The sequence below is a fragment of the Cenococcum geophilum genome (assembly GCF_001692895.1).
Source record: "Cenococcum geophilum 1.58 unplaced genomic scaffold K441scaffold_40, whole genome shotgun sequence".
Taxonomy (NCBI): domain Eukaryota; kingdom Fungi; phylum Ascomycota; class Dothideomycetes; order Gloniales; family Gloniaceae; genus Cenococcum; species Cenococcum geophilum.
The window spans coordinates 140,224-161,502 of NW_027137598.1; the positions used below are offsets into that span (position 1 = coordinate 140,224).

Here is a 21,279-nt window from a genome sequence, read left to right on the forward strand (position 1 = left end):
TGTTTAAACGGCGGTCGTCTAGGGTACCTCCCTAGAAAGCCTTAATCCGATACTATACTTATTACCGGCGACCTTATTCGGGCTATAGTAATAAAGCTTTAGAATATAATAGCGTACTATTAGGGTTAATAGCAGCCTAGCTTCTTAAGCGGTTGGGTTAATAACTTTAAAAAGAGGAATTGTATATTAAGACGGAAGCTATATGGCGAGGCCGGGTTAGCTAATATAGAGGGCGCTTAGGAGCGCATATAGGAGCTTAGAGCTATTATAAACGAGTACTTAAATTAAGACGTTTATAATATGGATAAGGTAGGGCTTTTCTATAAGGCCACGCCAGATATAGGACTTATAACCAAAGGGCAATCAGGCACTAAAAAGCAGAAGGAGCGTATTATAACCATCTACTGTAGCAACGCAGACGGCAGCCATATTATACCCCTGTGGATTATTAGAAAAGTAAAGAATCCTTAATATTTTAGTAAGCACCATAGCAACCTAAGCGGCCTTAACTTCGCCTAGAGGTTTAATAAGAGGGCCTAAATAACGGCGTTGATATTCCTTAATTATATTAAGTGGTTTAATGGCTTAATGGGCGGCAGGAAGGTCTTCCTACTTATTAATTCTGCTCCTGGCCACGCTGCTAGCATAAATACGGTATTGGAGCTCGCCAGCTTACTTAATACTAGGGTCAAATTCCTACCTAAAAACGTTACCTCTCTCTATTAGCCCCTAGATTAGGGTATAATTTAAACCTTTAAAGCCTACTACCGCCGCTACTAGCTATCCTATATAGTAGATTAGGTGGAATAAGATAGGAACCCCCTCAAGTTAATAAACGTACTTAGGGCTGTTTAATGGGCTACTGCAGCTTAGCGTGAGATTAGCCCTTAAACCGTGATAAATTGCTTTATGTATTTAACAATCTCTGGACCCCGCAAGGGCCCCCAGGGTCGGCCAAGTGGGTACAGCGAGCCTAAGCTTAAGGCCGAATTGCAGGTGTATGTACAGCAGCTCAGCGAGGTAGGGCAAATTAGGCAGTTGATGGCTATTAGTAGCTTTATCAATCTAGAGGGGGAGGACGCTTTAGCAGAGCCTAAGGCCTTAATTGTAGCTTTATATAATAAGCTAGATGACGAGGAAAGCGATACCGATGAACCACAAGTTATTAAGCTTGATGAGGCTTTAGATGCACTAGAGCGCCTTAAGCTCTATAAGGGGCAGTAAGAGGGGGGTAATAAGGCTCTAATTGCAACTCTTACAAAGGCAGAGAGAGTAATTCGAGGCCGTCGAGCTGTGCGAGCAAAGCAGACAATTATTACGAGCTTCTTCAAGTAGTATAGATAGAGAAAAGAGTTGATTTAGCCCCTTGCAGCGATTAATAAGTGAGCTCGCAATATAACGTTTCCATACGGCATAACGTTCAAACCCCCTACTACCGAGCTGAACGGTATAACGAGGTTTTACTGGATGTCCATCCTATCCCCCGACCATACCTCCTTCGGCCATCCCCAACCCAATCCGCACATCGTTATCCACAATTCACCCAAACCGGGAGAGGGCAAAGAAGCCGGTCTCCTGAGCTCCTTTACAGGTGGTGGGGGGAGAGATGATCTAGAGCGCTCGTCTCTCATTCCTCCCTCAAGGGATCATCTTCCGGGAAAGGGGGGCAGATCTGAGCAATCTCAACCTTGAGCAATGGTGAGTTCGGGTAGGGATTTTCAGGGTTCAGCCTAGGACTCACTGAAAAGGGTCGTGGACTCGTGGCAGGCGCGAGCACCCGAGGACCCTGCATGAGAACGGCCAGAACAGCCAATCGGATTGGGGATGGGGCTGAGAGTGCTAAGTGGGCTGAGATATGAGATATGCTTAAAGATGAAGAGTAGGAAGTGTGAGACCTTCAAGGAGAAGGCCGTCACCACGAGGATGTGAGTCTTGCGGGCTGATAGGCATTCTCCGTCTGGACACAATCGTCGATATTCACGTTTTGCTCGAACGCTCGTGAGACGCCTTTCTCTATCTTCAACTTCGGATATATGCTTTACTACAAGGCCAGAGAGTGTGGATAAAGAGAGCGTAGATACAAAAACAGAGTTTTGATCAGATATTTATGACCTGAGCGAGTTGCACTTCTATGCTGCGCACGTGATGTATTTCTGCTTTCTGTTTCCGACGACCCTGAAACGCGTTCTCAGAACGCCCCCCTCAGCCAAGCTCCTGTCTCCGCACTGTCTCCTAATTCAACCGGAAATGCTGATCGACCGGAAACCACTCAGCTGCTTTGGAAGCCTTCGGACCAGTCCGTGGGAATGCCCCATTCGTTGGAGTACTCCAACTGTCCCGCCGTCGGCCCACGGACTAAAGCAGCGCGGGTAAAGCTATGAAAGATGATGGACTTCTTGGATTAAGCGACCTGCTTCCAGGCACTTTTTCATCCATTTGATTTGGATCCCCATTTCTGAATCAATCCCTCGCGCCACCTGGACATCGTTGTTCCCGTCGATCTGACCGACAAGGTATCAAATGTGCTCTGATCCTCAGAGGAACTCGTCCGCCACACTGTTGGATCCCGACTTGGAGGACTTAAGGGCGATACCGAGAGAGTCCGGCTCGATCTGGCCTGCAAGGAGGTCGAGGATGGTCCATCACCCAAGAACCGGTTTGTTGTGATTGGTGGTGGCCTTCGACTCCCATTTGGAGCCCTTTTCGCGTCTCTTGCGACCTTTAAGATCCCTTGTATTTTCTGCGCGTTTCCAGTCGGCTTTTTGGCTGCCTTTTTTGCGTCGCGTTCGTAGATGTCTTTGGAAAATATATCAGCCCCGCAATCGATGGCCGCCTGGACGATATCCGCCTTGCCTTCGTCTATGGCGATCAACAAGGTCGTTCGGCCACCACAATCCCTAGCCTCGATATCCGCTCCTCGATCAGACAAGAATCTGTAGATGGGCAGGTTGCCTGTTTCCGCAGCCAGATGTATGGCTGTCATCTTGGCTCCGCATCTCGCTTGTAGAAGAGCTGAAGTATTTCTTCGCAGGAGCAGCTGAATGATTTCCTTCCGGACCATGTCCTCGGCATCTGCGGGCGGCCCAATTGCACGGTGCAGCACATTTCTCCCCAAGCTGTTAGACTGCAAAGGGTCTGCCCCATGGTCTAACAGCAATTCGATGATGCCCTTCAGCTGTTTCTCTGCTGCAATCAAAAGTGCCGATTCGCCCCTTATGTCCGCATCATCAAATCGGGCGTTCACGTTGGCTCCCTTGACCAGGAGAAATCTGACCATATCCTCGTGGCCGAACCTCGTAGCTGATATCAGTGGAGCCATACCAACCTCGTTCAAGACATCTATGCTCTCTCTGACAGTCGCGGAGTATTGCCATAGGAATGTCGTCACTTCCAGTCGGTTGAATGCCACCGCATGGTGGAAAGTTTGCAAGGCGAGAACTCCTCGGCTTCCATCAACGTCGTCAACTCGTTCAAGGATGTCTTTCAGAGTTTGAGTGAGTGCCTGATCTTCCTCGCTTCGTTCTCCTTGGAATGCATTTTCGATCTCCGCATTGAGCTGTCCTTTGATCAAAATCCGGTGGTGCATAGCCTTCAACGCAAACCCTCTTGACAACATCGATTTTCCCATCTTGTCGTATATAGTCGATAGCAGTGTCAGACTCTCGACAAGTGAGGGGTCTTCCTTATCCAGGTTTGACTCTTTCCAATTGTTGGCGTCATTTGCATGGGATGCCGCAGCCTGTAGCTTTCCCTGCTGGAGGTACGCAGCTCCCAACCGACTGTTCAATGCGGCGCATTGAGAAGCATCTGTTCGTCCTTCTTTCAACAACTTGGTAAGGATTGTCACCGCATTGGCATATTTGCGACATTCGAGATACAGATCGGCCAATGTCAATTTCATAATCTGCGAGTCCCTGAATTCGACGCTGTATGGGGCCTGTGCCTTTTGTTCCGAATAGTGGATGGCTTTCCATTGGTGCATGGCTGCTTCATCGTACTTCTTCATCCGGCGGCATTTCTGTGCCTCGTTGATGTGATCGCTGACTACACTGGTCAGGACATCGAGAGGTATCACTTCCGTACCTTCGTGAACCCCCGCTTGGCCCACATCATCGCTGGTATAGCCTTCATCAAATTCGATCTTTAACTTTCCATCGCTCCCCCCAATGGACGCCGGGGTAGATTCAGGTGGCGGCGGATTAGATTCACTGTCTCTTCGAACTTGCTCTTCCCACTCTGGTATGCGCACACCGCTGCCTCGCCGTTGAGCTACAGAACGAGCAGTTGGTCGGTATTCAGCGGTGTAAGCCCGGTGCACCGTCCGCGCCGACTGCAGACATGCCTCGCCATTGCGACTGACTAAGTCTTCCAAAACTTCAGCACCTTCATCTCGAAGAAGCCTCTGACGTCGTAGCCTCAATTCCGCTTCCAGACTGTCGATCTTTGTTCCTAGCGAATCGAGTTTGTTCTGGACAGTAACGCGATTTTTGTCTTCAGTGATCTCAGAACTGCGGGTCATTTCTCTGCGACCAGGGCTGCGTTAGCTCCTTGTCCCCAGAAGGGGGCGCGGCGGCTTTCCAAGACTTACAGCAGAAGGAGATGAAGCCACAAGTCCAGGGTCACTTTCGAGTCCGCGATATCGTGAAGCAACCTTGAAACAGTGCCCGATCTGGCGAGCTGTTTGATCTGTCTTACACCTTGCTCGAGCAGATTACCGTCCTCATCCGCAACTTCCGGAAGTTTCTGAAGCAACTCCGTGGCCGTCTTTTTGCAGACAGCCATGTGGTCTTTCATACTCCGAACATGCTGCTGCTCCTCTCGGGTACGGTGTTGTAAGTTAATTCCGGATTTCAGGAAGGCCAAGATGGAGCTAAGGATCTTCTCAAAGCCATCGATTTCGCGGTAAAGTTTCCGTATTCCGTCGTCGACATGTCTTGTTTCTCCAAGGGCTGGAACTACTCTGCATTTCAACGGTCAGTGACGTCTATGGACCTCCTACTGCGGGTGTTTACTTTGTGAGGATCAAATTTGTCAGGGCAATCAGAGAAGCTGCCGCTGCCGCTGCCTCAAGTCCGGTCGCCACCATACTCAGTAGTCTCAAGCTGACCGGTCTGGCAGGCTGACTCTGTGAGCGCGTTGTTGCTGCCTTGGGGATCCACGCCTATGGTAGTCGCATTACAGGTTGAGATGGCGGGGAATCTTGGAGAGGCCTAACAGATCTGAGGTGCACCTAAGCGTGGAAGATTGGGTTTTCGATCGTAAGTGGGTTAACGTAGGAGTCTATCCATGAACATGACCCGTAGCCTTGCTTCCCCGCGTGCTTTGGCTGCGTATGCATCAGGACCAGGCAGCCGCACAGCCTCCACCAACCTCGTTCACAACCATAAATCGTTTGCCTATTGGTGCAACGATGCTTGAGTCTCGCCAAAGCAATTCTTCACGAGCCTATCGCAGTGTTGAGAAGTGTCGCACAGAACGGCGCAAAAGTAAATTTCTCTTTCCTACTTGGGACGAGCGGTTATGACACCTGCGCACCCCAGTAAGCTGCGCACCCGATTCCTCACCGAAAATCACGAAAATCATAGTATAATATCTTAGCAACTACTTAGTAAAAACTTTTAAAATTTTATATTTAAGCTTATATATATACTCTACTTCTTTTATATTTTTAAAGGTATTTATATACTTTATATACTATTTTAGTATATTTTATACCTAATAGTTTTAATCCTTTTTATAGTTATAAAAAGTAGAATAAGCTATTACTATTTTAATAATATTTTAATAAAATTAATATAAAAACCAAATTAATATAAGTAGAATTTAATTTAGTTTAGATCTTTAATTTTAATTTAAATAGGTAATTATATACTTGAGCTTAAAGCTTAATATAGACCTTTAAAGCTCTATTAATATATAGTACTAATATACTAAAAAGGCTCTATAAATAGCTTTATAAATATCTATATAAACAATTAATTAAACACCTATATAATTTCCTATATAGTTGTTTCTATAAACCCTGCAATTAATTGCTAGTATAAATATGCATGTCTATACGCCTATATATCTGCACAAGGCTCTGCACAAGGCTCTGCACAAGGCTCTGCACAAGGCTCTGCACGAAGCTCTGCACGAAGCTCTGCACAAGGCTCTACAAAGCTCTACCTAAAGCTTACCCTCTTCTACAAAGCGAATCTATACCTCCTAGTAACCCTTAATTATTATTTAAAGCTGGCTTATTAGTTTAGGTATTCTAGCTACAGTAAGGGGGGTACGGCGGTGGTTATGGGAGGGGTGCGGCTGCTATAACTTAGGGCGTCGGGCGCGATAACAAGACAACGGATCGGAATCGAGCAAATCGGGCAACGTAGTCTTCTTCACCAGGTTTGATTTAGTAAGTCTGGCCATTAGGAATAGCTTAGGGGGCTATGGAAGTTGAGATAATTTGGCTTAAAGTAGGTGTATATACGCCCAATTACCTATGAAAGGCCTTGCCAAAAGCGGTTAGCTTCTTGGCAATGTAAGCCTTGGCAAGAAGGTCTGGGAACGAGACAAGCATCCAGTTTATTTGAACTCCAACTGACTTCATTACCAAACGGCAGTACACGGAAGGCAGCAGCGACGATCTCCAGTTACGTTGCTGATCAGGCTGCCGCTCTGCGTCTGCAAACGAAGTAGCATGCCACGCTCTCATGCTCTGGGCTTATGTAGCTATGTCTTGCAGTCCTAGTTGGGCGTCACGCGAAGGCCGTCTTTCGGGCGATTAAAAAATTGGACTCGTCCTGTCTTTCGCGACAAATCATCCTCCCCAAGTCTTGCCAACCTAGCTGTGCAATATCGTTTCGAAACAGTCTTTCACTGTCAGCCTCGGGCGTCGTTGTGCATCGGCGTTGCTTGGCCGCCAATCAGGAGGCGTTTTTGCCTACAAGGCAACGAACAAGTCTGCAATTCCATTTGCGTGGATCATGATGCAGCCTTCGCCTCAAGCCATTTTGGCAGGATAATTTCGGACGTTGCACGGCTGTTTTTGCTCAGCTTGTGCAACCACGACAAGGCTGAGTTGGGACAATCCAAACTCGACCGTCTTACTCTGTCTCTTCCCTTCCATATCCATCATTTTACTGCACTCTTCGCACTCTTTTCTCCCTGGAGACTCCTTTCGCCCCTGTTCAAGTCACTTTCGACAACATACCGTCCCCTTTAGCTACTTAATGCTAAGTTGATTAGGTAAAAGATGGTCGAGAGTATCTCTTTGAGTGATCTCCCAAGATCATCAAACGCAGAAGTGCATCACGATGTCCAAAGCCCACCAGAAGCAGATGGCATTGCCCAACAGTTCCATCGCGCCCCGGAGCAAGATCGCATCCCGATCGGTCCCGGAGAGAATCATGTGGTTACCCGATTTGTCCAAAACCCTCTGAAACTTTTCAAACCAGAGCAACTGGTTATTGAGGTGGACAAATTTCTAAGAGCAAACCCGGAACTAGAGCCGGATCGAAGAGACATACAACATGGCGCCCAGATCGCCCGTAACCCATATGCCCCGCAAGCTATTGAGGATCTTTCGCCCGAAGATCGGCAAGCCTTGGTCAACGAGATTACCCACCCATATCGGTATCCTTTCAGGTTCTGGCTCACCATTGCCGCTTGCTGTTGCGCCGGAGCACTTCAAGGGTGGTCTCAGGTCGGCATTGTTCCTGGAAACGAAGCATGGCCTGAAGAATTCGGTATTCACCCAGATACCACAAAAGGTGTGTCAGGACACTGGAAGAAAGCAAAAGAGTTCGACATCTATGTGCTTTGCGCTAACAACGCGTAGGGAGCTGGATAATCGGTGTAACAAACTCAGCATGTTACTTCTCAGCCAGTCTACTCGGCGTAGTGTTAACAGATCCCCTCAACGAGCGGTTTGGGCGTAAAGGCACTCTTTTCTTTGCCGCGGTCGTGAACTTTGCTTCTGCTTTCGGAGCCGCTGGAAGTGGTAAATGGTGGCATGTCCTGATTTGCCGCGCCTTGACTGGAATAGCCATGGTAAGGGAACCACTCAACGTTTCCGCAGCCAACGACTGACTCCTTCCCTCCGCAGGGAACCAAAGCAACTACTTCGCCGATACTGGCCTCGGAATTGTCGCCAGCATCTACGAGGGGTTCCGTGGTCATGGGCGCATGGCAAATTTGTGTCGCCGGCGGAATTCTACTGTAAATAGCCCAGTTTGCCCTAATTCAAAGCCTACGCACCCTAAGACAGATAATTGGAAGCCTTATTTTACATGAGAGGGTTTGCTGATTTTTCGCAGGGGATTTAGCGCGAACCTCGCATTTCAGGGCCTTGGAAAACGGGCCTGGCGGTTCCAAATCAGTTCTTGCTTCGTACTATCGCTTCCTTTGTTCCTCATCATCACTCGTTTTTGCGCCGAGTCACCTCGGTATTTGATCAAGAAAGGTGGGCATAATTTCACTCCCTTTGATCCCCACAACCACCAGCCCCGCGAATCCGAAGGAAGACGCACTTTCGCCAATATAGCCTTCGTATTCAGCAACGCGACAAAACTGACCATACACCTAGGACGTTACCGTGAAGCATTCGATGTGCTGTGCACCATTAGAAATCGACGACTGCAAGCCGCAAGGGATTTTTACGCTATAGCGGTCCAAGTCGGCATTGAACGCAACCATTTTCAGTCCAGCGGCTCAGGAGGTTTGTAGCATGCCCGCTCAGCGCCGAACAGAGCTTTAACATATCATAGGCACGATGTATATGAAGCGGTTTATACAACTCTTCAGCCAAAGACGTAATGCTTCGGCTGTTTGGGCGTCCTCTGTGATCATGCTAGTGAGCAAGCTCTTCCTTCCCATCTTTTCCTTGTCCTCAACGAAAAGAGTGATCCCGCATCTCTGCCCCAAATTCATTTGGTATTGTGATGTTTGTTTCGTCGTTTGGTTTTGTGCCCCTGAGCCCCGGAAAGTTAACTCTATTTTAGGGTCAACAACTCTGCGGGAGTGAGTCCAAGCCCTTCCCTTGCTTGGAGAAACATGTCAACTAACATCAATAAGTCAACATCATAATCTTCTTCGGCACAACCCTTTTTCTGGATTCGAATTACAGTCTCACACAATCCCTCTGGATCTGCTGGGGTAAGTACTAAATAAGCTCCTATTCCCAAGAGCAAACCGCTGATGGCAACTGGTCGGTCTAGGTATCGGTTTTGTGAACATTGTTTTCGGGTTCTTCGGGGTCTACTACTGTGATAGGATAGGTAGGAGGCGGCTGCTACTGTGGTTGTATCCAGTGATGGCGTTGTTCATGCTTGCGGCTGCGCTCTCCTACCACATCCCCGCCGAAAGTTCAGCCAAAATCATTGTCATCTCTCTTTTTGTCTATCTCTACGTCGCGGCATACAGTCCCGGTCAAGGTATGCTTCCTCAAGCCCCTGCTATGCTCTCTTTGAAAGCATGGCGCAACCGATTGCTGATCATGAAAGGTCCATGTGCATTCCTGTATTCGAGCGAATCGATGCCGGTTACGCACCGGGAGGTAGAGTCTCCGACTGCCAGTTCATCATCCGAAACAATGTTGACTCAACTGTACAGGTCGGTATGGGATTTTGCGTGGCAGTCAACTTCTTTTGGTAAGTGCATCATCCCGCAGTATCCCTTGCACCGTCGGGTGCCCCAAGACCGTGGCCCGCGCGAGCAACACCAAAGAGTCGCATAACAGTAGTATTTGATGTTCCTGGCAGAATCCTAACCGCCCGCAAATAACACTATCTAATTGGCCGCGCTTGGGCCACCAATTTGAGGCACAGAACGACGGTGCAAGGGACAGGCATCCAAGCAGACCAAAATCATATAGGGGTTCCCTAAAACACGAAAATATCACCACAACGTAAGCCAAATAAGATGAAGCTTTAGATTTCTATGCAAGCAGCTATCGCGATTAGATCTATAAAGCTTCATCTTATTTAGCTTACGTTGTGGTGATATTTTAGTGTTTTAGGGAACCCCTATATGATTTTGGTGGGGATCCCCAGCCGACTAAAAGTCTGCCACGACTTCTGCTTAGATGCCTGGGGATAGTCCCGGAAAGATTAGCTAAATGAGACAGGGCCGGGATGCTCGCCATGTTGTTCCCCATCATGAACCAAAACCTGCATCCGTCCCGCACACTCGGCACCTTTGCCGGATTGAACATCTGCGCAATGATCTTGGTGTTCTTCTTCTGTCCTGAGACGAAGCTCTGGACGCTCGAGGAGCTTGATGGAGTCTGTTCGTATTCATTGATCAGGTGCTGTCTTTCTTGTAGTGGAGCTAACCCGCTGGCAGTTGACAAAACAGCTATGGAGTTCATGAGGCACCGGGCAAGGTATCTTAAGAATTTGTTCCGCTTCTATGTACTGCGTGATACAAAAGTGGAATTTGAGGATCTTTATGAGGAATTGCCTGAGCCTGCTCGACCGTATTACGGCGCTGCAGCGACGTAAGCGTATTCGGTGAAATCGGGAGGCGTTCTGTTGTGGTTCGGGCCGATAATATGGAGTTCACCATGCGATCCTAGCCGCACGCCGATTTTAGCGATTTGAGGTTTTGGAATATGGAATCTGGAAATTATTGTGTTTATATCTATGATCATATAGCGGGTAGAATAGACTTGCGCTTGCTCTTTCGCTGTCGGCTTGCAGTCAATTAGCGTGGCGAGTACAATCATTACCATGCCATATTCTTCATAGATCTACTCAGCCTATTCCATACATAGCTCACCGTTTACTTATGCAAAATCATCACTTTCGAAAGCTTCACGAGACACGAGGCCGGTCCCAACTAGCAACGACATTCGAGCTCTGCAATAGCTAAGTACCACTGCCGGGATTGTCGAGGAATGGAGATCATACAGCTGCATCATATCTCGAGGTGATGATACCTTAGCTGACGTTCGTGCTTCACAAAACATTCCCAAATCAACCGAAACTGGCCAAATTATACCCGATCCCCTTCCTCAAGCTCTCTTTCCACGCCGGCCTCGCGCAACACGCCTCACTCCACCTCTTCAGCTTTGGGTACTCGCTCAGATTACCCCACTTCCTCTGCAAAATCAGCGCGAATGGGAGTTCCAGCATAAAGTCGGCTCTTCCCGGGTCTTTGTCGTCCATGAAAAAAGCCCTATCGCCCGGTTCTTCTTCCAAATACGCCAGCATCTTGTTCATCTCCGGCTGTATGAAGCCCGATATCGCCGTGCCGGTGACGAGCGGGCGGGTAAAGAACGGCGTTTGCTGCGTAATAATATCAAGGAAGAGATATTGGATCAGCGTAGGCAACAAGCTCGCGTTGGCGAAACTAGTTAGGCCCTCGTCACGGATTGCATCCAGACCCTCTTCGTCATCGCCTTTGAACTTCCCCGCGGTGTCGTAGCGCGAGCTTTGCGCGAGCCAGATAAGTTGCAGAAGTAGGTCTTGAGGATGTAGGGGCATTGGAGCTCTTCGAGGAGCCAGAGGATGCGTTGGGATTGGGAGTTCTGGGTTGTGGTTCAGTCAATGGAGGGATTCTCCAGGCGCGTGGAAGAAGAGGATAGCTCACGTTCAGGTGGTGCAGGGTCTCCGGATTCCGCCATCTTCAGAAGATAGTTTAATGCAACTAGGTGTACTTCATGCAATTCTGAGGCGTGCCTCTACGTCGTGTTATTATTCTGTCGAAGAGCTGTGGACCCTGGATTTAGAGCACATGTCATTGGTGAAATTGCGGCCAAATTAAGGAGCATTTGTCCCCTCTGCTCTCATCACACTTCATTCTCTTCCCGACGACCAACTTAACATGGCTTTCCACTACAAGCTCGTATTATAGGCACGAGGGGTATAACCAGCCTTGAGCAACCCTTTACATTCTCTTAGCAGGTCAACTACTATGATATACTCAACTGCATAATATTAAGCATCTCCTCCTAAGTCATATATCTACAGTCCTGCAACCATGCCATACTCCGCCTCACTCCTTGGTCTGCCTGTCGAGCTGCAGGAAGAGATCATTTAAAATCTTACCTTTCCCGATAAGATCTTTCTTGAATTTCGAGGCAGCCTTCTGGCTCCGCGTGGTGAAGACGATTGATCCTTTGCTGCTTCTCGGTAGGAAGTCGATCAGGCGAGTCGAGTTAGTACTGATATCAGTCTTCTTGAACCACATATCCAGGTCATCAGCGTTGTTCAGTATCAGTAGCCACTGGCCTGCATTTTCCTGACCCGGGTAATGTTGCACAAGCTCCTTGATGTCTTCCCTCTTCTCCTCCCGCCCGGGTATCTGCAGCTGCTGGGCAATCCCCAGGTACGCTCGTTGAAGGTTCTCAGCGCTGGTTGCAGTCACCCAAAACACGGAGCACTCCGGATATCTATCTCTGGTTCTGTAAGCCAGCTCAAGCGCAATCTGGGTCTTGCCGACACCTCCGAGGCCAATAATTGCGAACTTTAGGCAGTGGCCCTCTGGAAAAAGATTGGCCTCCAGTTCGTTTAGCTGGGAGCTGCGGCCAACGAATTGGTGATTCCTTGCTAGGGGGACAGACAGTGCTTTTATCCATATTCGATATTGTTTAACATTTACTGAATATTAAATATTTACACTCAATATTCAATATCAATACAATATGTTCAATACTGAAAGTTATTAAATATTAACAATTTTTAGAGTTAAGGTGGTAAAAATAACGTGTAAAATGCCTTGGTACATAACTCTGGCCCTTAAGCGATACGTGCGCATTTTAAATTTATTAGGTAAACACATACAAAGTTAAAATGCATAAATATTAAACATGGTTTTGCAGAATGTCGTACACTATATTCTTAATTTTTTACGCGCCCTCTATATACCTAATCTTTAACTACCTAATCCTTAACTAACGCTATGTCTTTTTTATCTATTAACGTAACAGACGACGATAATATATCTTCCTCTACTATTTTAGAGCTTAATTCGGATCTATTAAGCTAACTACCCACAACTCTTTTAGATGGCTATTAATATATTATCTATTCCATCTATATTAGCAAAGGCCGAGCGAGTGTTTTTAGGTACACGGCGAATAGTTTTATGGGACTATATATTATTAGGAAGCACGAATATTAAGCGTATAGAGTGCTTAAAGAGTTGGCTGCTTAGTAATATTACAGCTAAGGGAAGACTTATGGCGGCAAACGCAGCAATAGAAGCTCTTGCGTACTTAGTATATTAAGGAGAGCCTAATAAGCCACCGCCAACTACACTAAGCCAAGAATCGCGAAGTTAACGATAGGTAAGAGCGGAGGTAAGAGCAGAGGTGAGAGCGGAGGTAATAGCGTAGGTGAGCGGAGGTGAAAGCTGTTGTATTTTAGAGCTCTACTAAAGCCTAGAGCTGTATGGAGCTTAATTATAATATCAAGGCTCTATATATACGCAATCTGAATTCAATATTTAATAATCTATTCAATATTAAAACCGTCTTCAATATCAACTTCAATACGGCCTCATATTGATATTGAATACTGATAAAAGCACTGGGGACAGACCAGCAAGTTTTACGTGGGATAGCTAGGCACGGTTCCTGTTTAGTAGGACTCTTATCCTGCTCGCGGCACTGGGAACTGTAAGTTATGGTGGCAAATAGACCAAAAACAGGCCTTACCCGGATCTCTTAGATTATCTCGCGACGGGTAATAGCATGTCATCTTGGATCTTTAATACCGTCTGTCCATGTATAGTTCCCATCAAAGCGATCTGTGTACTGTGCGCCGCTTGAAAGACGTCCTGTTGCTCGCTGATAGGATCGACGATTTTCGTTGTTGCTAGGTCAAGGTCTTCGAGGCGATGTGACTGATCTAGCATGAATTGACAGACCTGCTCCCTAGAGAGTAGACTGTTATCAGCGTAGCTAATTCCTAGGAACAGTAGTACCCACCTCAGATTCACGACAACATGCACTTTCAGCTCCTCCCTGAATCTTGCCAGCTGTCGCTCCAACTCCTCCTCCTTGTTCCATACACTCCGCAACGCCTTCCTCATGCTCTTCTATCTGTCTTGTTTGCCTTTGACCTTGACTTTTTCCAACGCTGCGAGCAGCTCATCCGCAGCGGTACCGCATGATTTACAGAGGCTCTCAAGCGCGCTATCGCCGGTGGCGGTAGCAGTAGTTCTAAGCTTGCTGTTTAATAGAACTAGATGGTTTGTCGCTGTCTCAGTGTCGATGTTCTCTGCGAGTGCGCCTTCGCTGGACCGGTGAAGCTTAGTCGACTTCGAGATTAGTTTGCCGCTGAAGTCGATAAACTGAACGATATTTCCGACAAGGCCGATGATAGCAAGGGTCTCCATTATGATATCGCGTAGGTTAAACGGGGCGGGAGTCTTGCCATGCTGGAGACCAGCTAATAGGCGGCGATCCAAGGCAAAGTGTTCGGCGAAACACATTGGTATTGTCAGTTTGCGATTCTACAACCGATCAAATGTTATTCAATGGGCATTAAAGTTGTTCAGGACACCTTTTTACTTGATGTATATAAAGCTAATTGCTAGCTTTAACATGAATTACGTCCTTTCACCAGCGTACATATTATCGTCTTTCCAAATTACGTGCATTAACTTATTCCAGTCCTTCCGACCTTTCCAATCCATCATACTTTTATATTGCGATAGGAAGCTCACAAGGGAATAACCATTGTTCGCTGATTAGATACCTTTCTTTTGGGCTAAGGGTACCATCCCGAACCGTCTCTTTCCGCCTGATGTGTTCCACAATGATCGTTGTAGCAGGTGGTCCAGCTCAAACTATTATGTTTGTTTGCTATGAGAGAGCTCGCACTGTGCTTGTTTGATTCCCTTGCGTTCTCTTCCTTCCGGTTTTGGCGTTGGCGTTCGTTGAACTTCCTGAGTATTCCAGTGGTATCACGTTCCATAGGCGTCTATTCTTTCAGGACCGCTTTCTGCGGTTTTGTGATAGCCCAAGGAAGTTGCTGAACTGGGCCTGGCTGAGATATGTCGTAGCTTGATTAATATAATAAACTGCTACTGGTCTTCTGTTGACTCTGCAATTTGACCAACAGTCATATAACGGAGATACCGGGGGACCCTTAGTGGAGGAAGAAGAGGGTGAAACCATAGATATAGTAGAAGCGTCCATTTTGGTGCGCATGTTCGGTTAACCATAAGGGGCTCTGTTTAAAAAATGGTAGCTTGGACAAGGAGCACTTATCGAGAAGCCGGTACAGAAAACGGACCCTATCAGTCTAGGATAGATTGCAAGGGTCGCTGAAATTCGTCCACGCATTATCGATAAGAATCAGCCAATTAAATCAACGTAATCAACTTTTCGCATGGTTTAGATTCGGTGTTCTGCACGGACTACTTACTCCGTGGACGCCAGCGGGTTAAGAGATAAGCAAGTCCTGCCTAGATACCTATCACATATCCGGGGGGGGGGGTTTATTTGGCGCGGTTACGACCCGGGTTAATACGAGGTTAGGGCCACCCCTGCTGATAACGCGCCCGAGCCCTGCACGAGGTCGCGCAGCGACCGCCCCCGAGTACCCTCGCACGCGATTTCGGGCCAAAAGGTACATAACTCAAGTTTAATCGGTACCTCTGGGCGGTCGCGTAATATTGCTCTAAATTTTAAACACCTAAACACGTTCTATTCCTACGTAATAGGCATCTTAGTTACTATAGTGCAGTCCTATATAGAGACGTCTCGGTCACTATAGTATAGTCCTATATTAAGGCGTCTCGGTTAATATATTGCAGTCCTATATTAAGGCGTCTTAGTTACTACAGAGTAGTCCTATATTAAGGCGTCTCGGTTACTATAGTGCAGCCCTATATTAAGACGTCTCAGTTACTAGTATAGTCCTATATTAAGGCATCTCGGTCGCTACAGTATAGTTATATATAAAGGCGTCTTAGTTATTATAGTAAAATAACTATTTAAATATTCTTATAAAGCCAATCTAAAGAATATGGGCCTCGTAGCTATTCTAGCTAGTTAATAGCCTATCTCTTATCTTTTGCCGTACCGTTTTCTACGCGCCGTCTTATATCCTATAGCAATGGCTATAGAATATAGCCTCGCCGTTAACCTGCTAGTGCGCCCCCTAGTAGCAATTAAAAGCTTTAATTAACGGCCTATTTGCTAGCCCTAAAGTCCACTTAGCCTAGAGCTAAAACACTAAATTACTGCCCTAAAGTATCTTATATTTCCTTAATGGCGCCTATAGGTTAAGGATAAATAGGAGAGGTTAAGTATTAGCTTACGGTAGCTGCGGTAGGGGTATAGTAGATATTATAGAAGACGGCTAAATAGGCTTTATAGTAGTAGATAGTTAAGGACCGGTTAAATATATAGAAGAGGGTTTATTTAAAGGCGGAACCTAGCTATTAACACGTTTAGAAACGGACCTGGGTATAGGTGTAAATATAAGTATAGGTATAGATACGGGTATATAGCCGTCTAAAGACGGATATATAGACTCCGTAGGCCCTACTTAGATATCTATCTTCTCTTACTAGATCTATATAGGTGCGAATAATACTAATAACCTTTTAATCTCGCTAAGGCGTTCTAATATCGTCTATATATATAATTAAACCCCCTTTATCTCTAAGATTATAGCCTTATATCTTAGCTTAGCTACAGCCTTATAGGTGGGCTAGTATTTCCGTATTATTATCTTATCTAGTATAACTACGCTAGCTAGCGAGCCTTTTATCTATATAGTAAACCTCTAGTACTTGTTATAGCTAAAGACGGAGTCCTTTTATAGGGGGTAGAGCGGAAACTACTTATATAGGATTACCCTAAGCGCGTAAAGGAGGCGTAGAAATTTTAAGCCTATAAGATTCAGCCGTATAACCTTATTATTGACCTTCTTTAGGTAGTAAGTCTCTATATATTTTAGCTTAGTCTTAGGCCATATCTTTAAGTAGAGGGCCTTCTTTAGCACCTCTTACGCGTAGGGGAGAAAATAGCCCTTTTCTTTCTTTAGGAAGCCGGCAATTAACCGTATAAACGTATAGGGTAGATAGCTAAGGTAAGCTCCTATTATCGCGTCCGTATTCTAGTATTCGGCCTATCTAATTTAGGTCTCCTTAATACTGCTAAGCTTAGTATACCAGACGCTCTACTTATAGGCGCTATTAGATCTTCTCCTTTAAGTAAATTCCTAGCCCCTAGGATATCCTTTTATTTTATTTAAACTGCATATAATAGCTTAACGGCTATTATAGTACTTTAATGCTACTAGGGAAGGCATATATGTTATAATAGTCCTTTAGCTGCTAAAAGGATAGAAAGCTCTTACCGCTATTTTTACCCCAGTAGTTAAAGAAGTAAAAGGCTATTATAAAAAGAGGGTAGAGGATAGGGTTAGTATTATATATATATAGCCTATATACTTAACCTTGCCGTATTAATTCTACTTCCTTTATATTGTTAATATAATTATATATAGTGCTAGCTTATCTAGTTTATGCCCTTTATTCTCTAGTTTAATAAGAATAAGGTTAGTAAGCTAAATATCCTATCTACTTTTACCCTAGGTAATAGTAGTATAGCCTAAGGAGCTAGTTAAAAAACGGCAGCTATATAGACTGGATATAAACCTAATAAATACTTAGCCATAGTTTAAAGGTAAGATTTAACTAAACATAATATTTTAAAGCTTGTCTCCTAGTACTAAGTAATTACCTCTTTAAGCCCTTTAATATTATAGCCGCTAGTAATTATAAATAGGCCTTAATTAATAAAGTTAACGCGTTAAATCTAGTTCTTATTACGGTAGATACTGTCTAGTACCGCTAAAAGCTTTACCCTATATAGTGGCTATAAGGCCTTACCTTCTAGTTGCTATATATAAAGCTCGGTAATAGCGGAGATATAGCTATTTATAACTAAGTATTAAACCATTTTATTAAATAGGGCGTCTAAGGCCTCCTCGTCCTATATATCCCCTTCCTTCTTTATAGCTTTCTCCCCTATAACCGCGGCTGCCCCTATAGCTACCTTTCCCCCTAACTGCCCTTTTACCTACTTAGCTATCTTCTACCTCTTTTTTACCTACTTACTATCTTTCTATATCTCTTTCTGTTTTAATATATATTTTTAATAGCTAGTGGCCTATAATTCTTAATTAATAACTTACTGCTCTAAAATAGGTAAAGCGTATCTTTTATTACCTAGGCGCCGTCTATATTACCTTTTAATCTTTATACTAGTCTTACTAGTCTTTCTACTTTAGCTTATACGCCTTCGTTATATTCTTTAAGCGCTAGGCCTTATAAATATTATATAGCCGCGCCGTTTAGGCCTTAAATTTGCTCTAGAGGGTATAGGAGAAGAAGGAGAGAGCTAGGGGGGCTTTCTTTAACCGTAAAGTAGACCGTAGGGTAAGGAGATTCTTAAAAGATTCTATATCCGTAAGAGGTAAGAGGGAGACGCGTAAGCGCGGCGCGGGTAAATAAAGTTACTAAAACGTATAAATATTAAAGGAGAAGAAAAAGAGGGCTCTATATTATGGAATTAGAATTACAGTAGGCCTCTCTATATAAAATTAGAAGCCCTATATAAGCTAGCGCGAGTATAAAAATAGAAGAGGGTTAGAAAATGGATTGTTAGGGCAATAGTAAGGTTAAAGGCGCGTAGAGGCCCTTTATACTAACCTAGTACTAACATAGGCCTTAAAAACGCATCTAAAAAGTAGAGGCCACTACTAAAGGGGGGGGGTAATATTTAGACGATATATCGCGGACTTTAGGGGCTTATGCGTAACTTAAGGTTATACTAAGCCTAACCCGGATCTCTAATACCTTCGTCTTAATATATACGCAGATTAGGTATTTTTATAAAATTTCTTTAAGATTTAAATTATAATATAAAGACCCTTTATTAAGTTAAAATTTTTTTTTAAATCTCTTTCTATTATTTAATCTTATTAATAATAATTGTCGGGAATGAGGCAAGTTGCCGTCACGTGTCGACATAGCCCTAGCGCGGTGAGGAACCTTAAGTTCCTCACCCCTTTCCTTATTCCTATTAAGAATTAAAAACAACAACCATCATACTATCTACAAACCGTAGCTACGTAATATCCCCTTATAAGTCCAACACTAATCAGTGGTTAACTTTATAGTTATGCCATAGAACAGCTAGGTATTCACCAAGAAGAGACAAGCCACTATACTAGTGCTACTCGTGCTAAGGGAAGCTATCTTTTAAGGTTAGAACTAGTCCTAAACCTTAAATAGAACTCTTCCACGAATCTAAAAATCTAAAGGCTAAAACTGGTCCTAAGCCTTTCTAAGATTATAGATTCTTGCGTCCATTACGCAAAATAACACGCTTTATAAGTCTTCGCGATTTAAGGCCAGAACTAGTCCTAAGCCCTATAACCGCAAATACACGTTATAAACGCATACTAAACGACAAACGCATACTAAACGACAAACCCTATACTAATAACACTTCCCTCCCTCCGAAAATATGGCTACGCCTACCTTAAATAACTAGAAAGACTCCTTACTACTAGGGGTAGCTAAGCACACGAAACTTATTAATGAAGATTAGGACGAATTCGCCTTTAATATAATAACTTATACCACAAAATAAGTTAACGGCTTTCTCCTATACTATATTATATNCTACNAAAATAAANNCTANNCNNANTTANAACTATAGGAGTATTTTAGGGAGGATTTTATAGGATAGACTGCTAATACCTAGGCACTTAGCAACATTAATATTATTTAGGACTTTCGAGACTTCCTCTATAGGAATAGGGTATATATTACTAAAAATAGTAACCCAATTGCTAGCAATATTTAGGCCGTTATTATTAGTATAGAAGAACTAATATAGACGGAAGCTAAAATTATATATTAACTACGGAAACCTAAAAACAACCTATATTCTTTAAAAGGCAACTTTAATTTATATTAAAACCCCCAGAACGCTAACCCCCCACCTAGAGCTGCTCTCCCACCTAGAGGTGCTCTCCTACTTAGAGTTACTCCGCCTCTACTTCCTCTACTCTAGCTAACCGGTAAGCCTTTACTATAAGAAGTTATAAATCTAATAAAGGTATATTCGGACGAAGAAAAGAAGTTTAGAGGAGAACTATACAATATACTTAGAGTAAAACTATAGGTCTTTTATAACTGTTATAATAAGGTTAGAATTTAACGCTACTAGTACTATTACGCTTTCTCTATTATATTAAAGGGACGGGCGGCAACATTCTATTACGACTATATTATAGGTAAAAACTATAACTTTAATATAATGCTTTAGCTCACTAGAGCCCACTTTAAGACTAATAAGAATCGCCAACTTTATATATCTAAATAGCGGGAGACTATATTCTAGAGAGTTATTGCTTCTAACCCAATAAAGACTTATTTAGAATACCTTTAACTACTCTTTAATAAACTCTAAAAAATCTAATATGGCCTTACTAAAACTTACTAAAATAAGAACAGCTTAAGGGACTAGGTTATCTTAGCATGCCATAGCGTTCCTAAGTGCAACTTAGCGCTATATAAACCTATAAATACGTTTAAAGGAGTATATGCTAAGCTACGCTCTGCTATAGGTACTATAATATAAACACAAGAATCTTAACAGTTTTATACTAAAAACCCTACCTAACTAAGTATTCCTAACTAATATAATCATAACTAGACTAATTAAATATATAGTGGCCGCGGTAGGGAATATAGAAGAGGGTATAATTAATATTAACTATAAGGTAATTATAGAGGTCCTTATAAAGGTTTATTTTAAAGTAATCGCCAAAAGAAATGCTACGTTTATAAGAAGCCAAATTGCTAGTTAACTAGACACTCCCTTAATAAGCGAAAAGAGGTATATAACAAGTTCCGTTAAAGTGTAAGAAATATTAGAAATTATAAGGTTATTATAGCCTACTTTTAAAGCTTCCTGGTTTAATATAAAGGCGTAAAAAACCTTAAAGGTAAGGTTAATAAGACTAAATAGCTCCTTATAGATATGGAAATTAAGAACTACTTACCTAACCAATACTTTACTAAGTATAGTAAGGTAAATAGTACACAAACTATCGCTGTCCTTAATAACCAATTTACGCTCCATTCTATTATAAAGTTAAATATCTTTAATAAGCCAAAGAAGAGCTTCGCGTTTTCCTTTAATAATAGATACTCGGCAAACGTCTTCTATAGTATTATACCGGATACTAGAGCCATAGGAGTATCTATAGTAGGAGAACCTTAAGTTTAAGCCCTTCAGCAGCTTAATAGCTTTGT

General features: G+C 44.0%; 8 protein-coding genes across 8 annotated transcripts; 4 read left to right on the top strand and 4 right to left on the bottom strand.

Moving 5' to 3' along the window:
* Positions 1–288: 288 nt before the first annotated feature.
* On the top strand, positions 289–471 carry K441DRAFT_575584 (uncharacterized protein; the record flags this gene model as incomplete). Its single annotated transcript, XM_067644173.1, has 1 exon — positions 289–471. A coding segment is annotated over one exon (183 nt), but the record flags the coding sequence as incomplete, so codon positions are not given.
* A 69-nt stretch (positions 472–540) lies between these two features.
* On the top strand, positions 541–726 carry K441DRAFT_575445 (uncharacterized protein; the record flags this gene model as incomplete). Its single annotated transcript, XM_067644166.1, has 1 exon — positions 541–726. A coding segment is annotated over one exon (186 nt), but the record flags the coding sequence as incomplete, so codon positions are not given.
* Positions 727–2,782: 2,056 nt separating this feature from the next.
* Positions 2,783–3,310, bottom strand: K441DRAFT_518977 (ankyrin; the record flags this gene model as incomplete). Its single annotated transcript, XM_067642128.1, has 1 exon — positions 2,783–3,310. A coding segment is annotated over one exon (528 nt), but the record flags the coding sequence as incomplete, so codon positions are not given.
* A 3,804-nt stretch (positions 3,311–7,114) lies between these two features.
* K441DRAFT_664823 (MFS general substrate transporter) lies at positions 7,115–9,896 on the top strand. Its single transcript, XM_067649410.1, has 11 exons — positions 7,115–7,754; positions 7,823–8,034; positions 8,090–8,202; positions 8,301–8,446; positions 8,570–8,701; positions 8,751–8,836; positions 8,985–9,003; positions 9,058–9,138; positions 9,201–9,416; positions 9,486–9,538; positions 9,595–9,896. The coding sequence occupies exons 1-11, from the start codon at positions 7,238–7,240 to the stop codon at positions 9,634–9,636; spliced, it is 1,617 nt and encodes a 538-aa protein (XP_067500691.1). The 5' UTR covers positions 7,115–7,237; the 3' UTR covers positions 9,637–9,896.
* A 92-nt stretch (positions 9,897–9,988) lies between these two features.
* Positions 9,989–10,768, top strand: K441DRAFT_664825 (uncharacterized protein). The gene is made up of 2 exons (XM_067649411.1): positions 9,989–10,269; positions 10,327–10,768. The coding sequence occupies exons 1-2, from the start codon at positions 10,140–10,142 to the stop codon at positions 10,482–10,484; spliced, it is 288 nt and encodes a 95-aa protein (XP_067500692.1). The 5' UTR covers positions 9,989–10,139; the 3' UTR covers positions 10,485–10,768.
* Positions 10,769–10,958: 190 nt separating this feature from the next.
* Positions 10,959–11,468, bottom strand: K441DRAFT_575212 (uncharacterized protein; the record flags this gene model as incomplete). The annotated part of the gene is made up of 1 exon (XM_067644149.1): positions 10,959–11,468. The coding sequence occupies one exon, from the start codon at positions 11,466–11,468 to the stop codon at positions 10,959–10,961; it is 510 nt and encodes a 169-aa protein (XP_067500693.1).
* A 511-nt stretch (positions 11,469–11,979) lies between these two features.
* Positions 11,980–12,543, bottom strand: K441DRAFT_730266 (uncharacterized protein; the record flags this gene model as incomplete). Its single annotated transcript, XM_067654215.1, has 1 exon — positions 11,980–12,543. A coding segment is annotated over one exon (564 nt), but the record flags the coding sequence as incomplete, so codon positions are not given.
* A 1,482-nt stretch (positions 12,544–14,025) lies between these two features.
* K441DRAFT_679700 (uncharacterized protein) lies at positions 14,026–14,421 on the bottom strand (the record flags this gene model as incomplete). Its single annotated transcript, XM_067651296.1, has 1 exon — positions 14,026–14,421. The coding sequence occupies one exon, from the start codon at positions 14,419–14,421 to the stop codon at positions 14,026–14,028; it is 396 nt and encodes a 131-aa protein (XP_067500695.1).
* Positions 14,422–21,279: the final 6,858 nt, after the last annotated feature.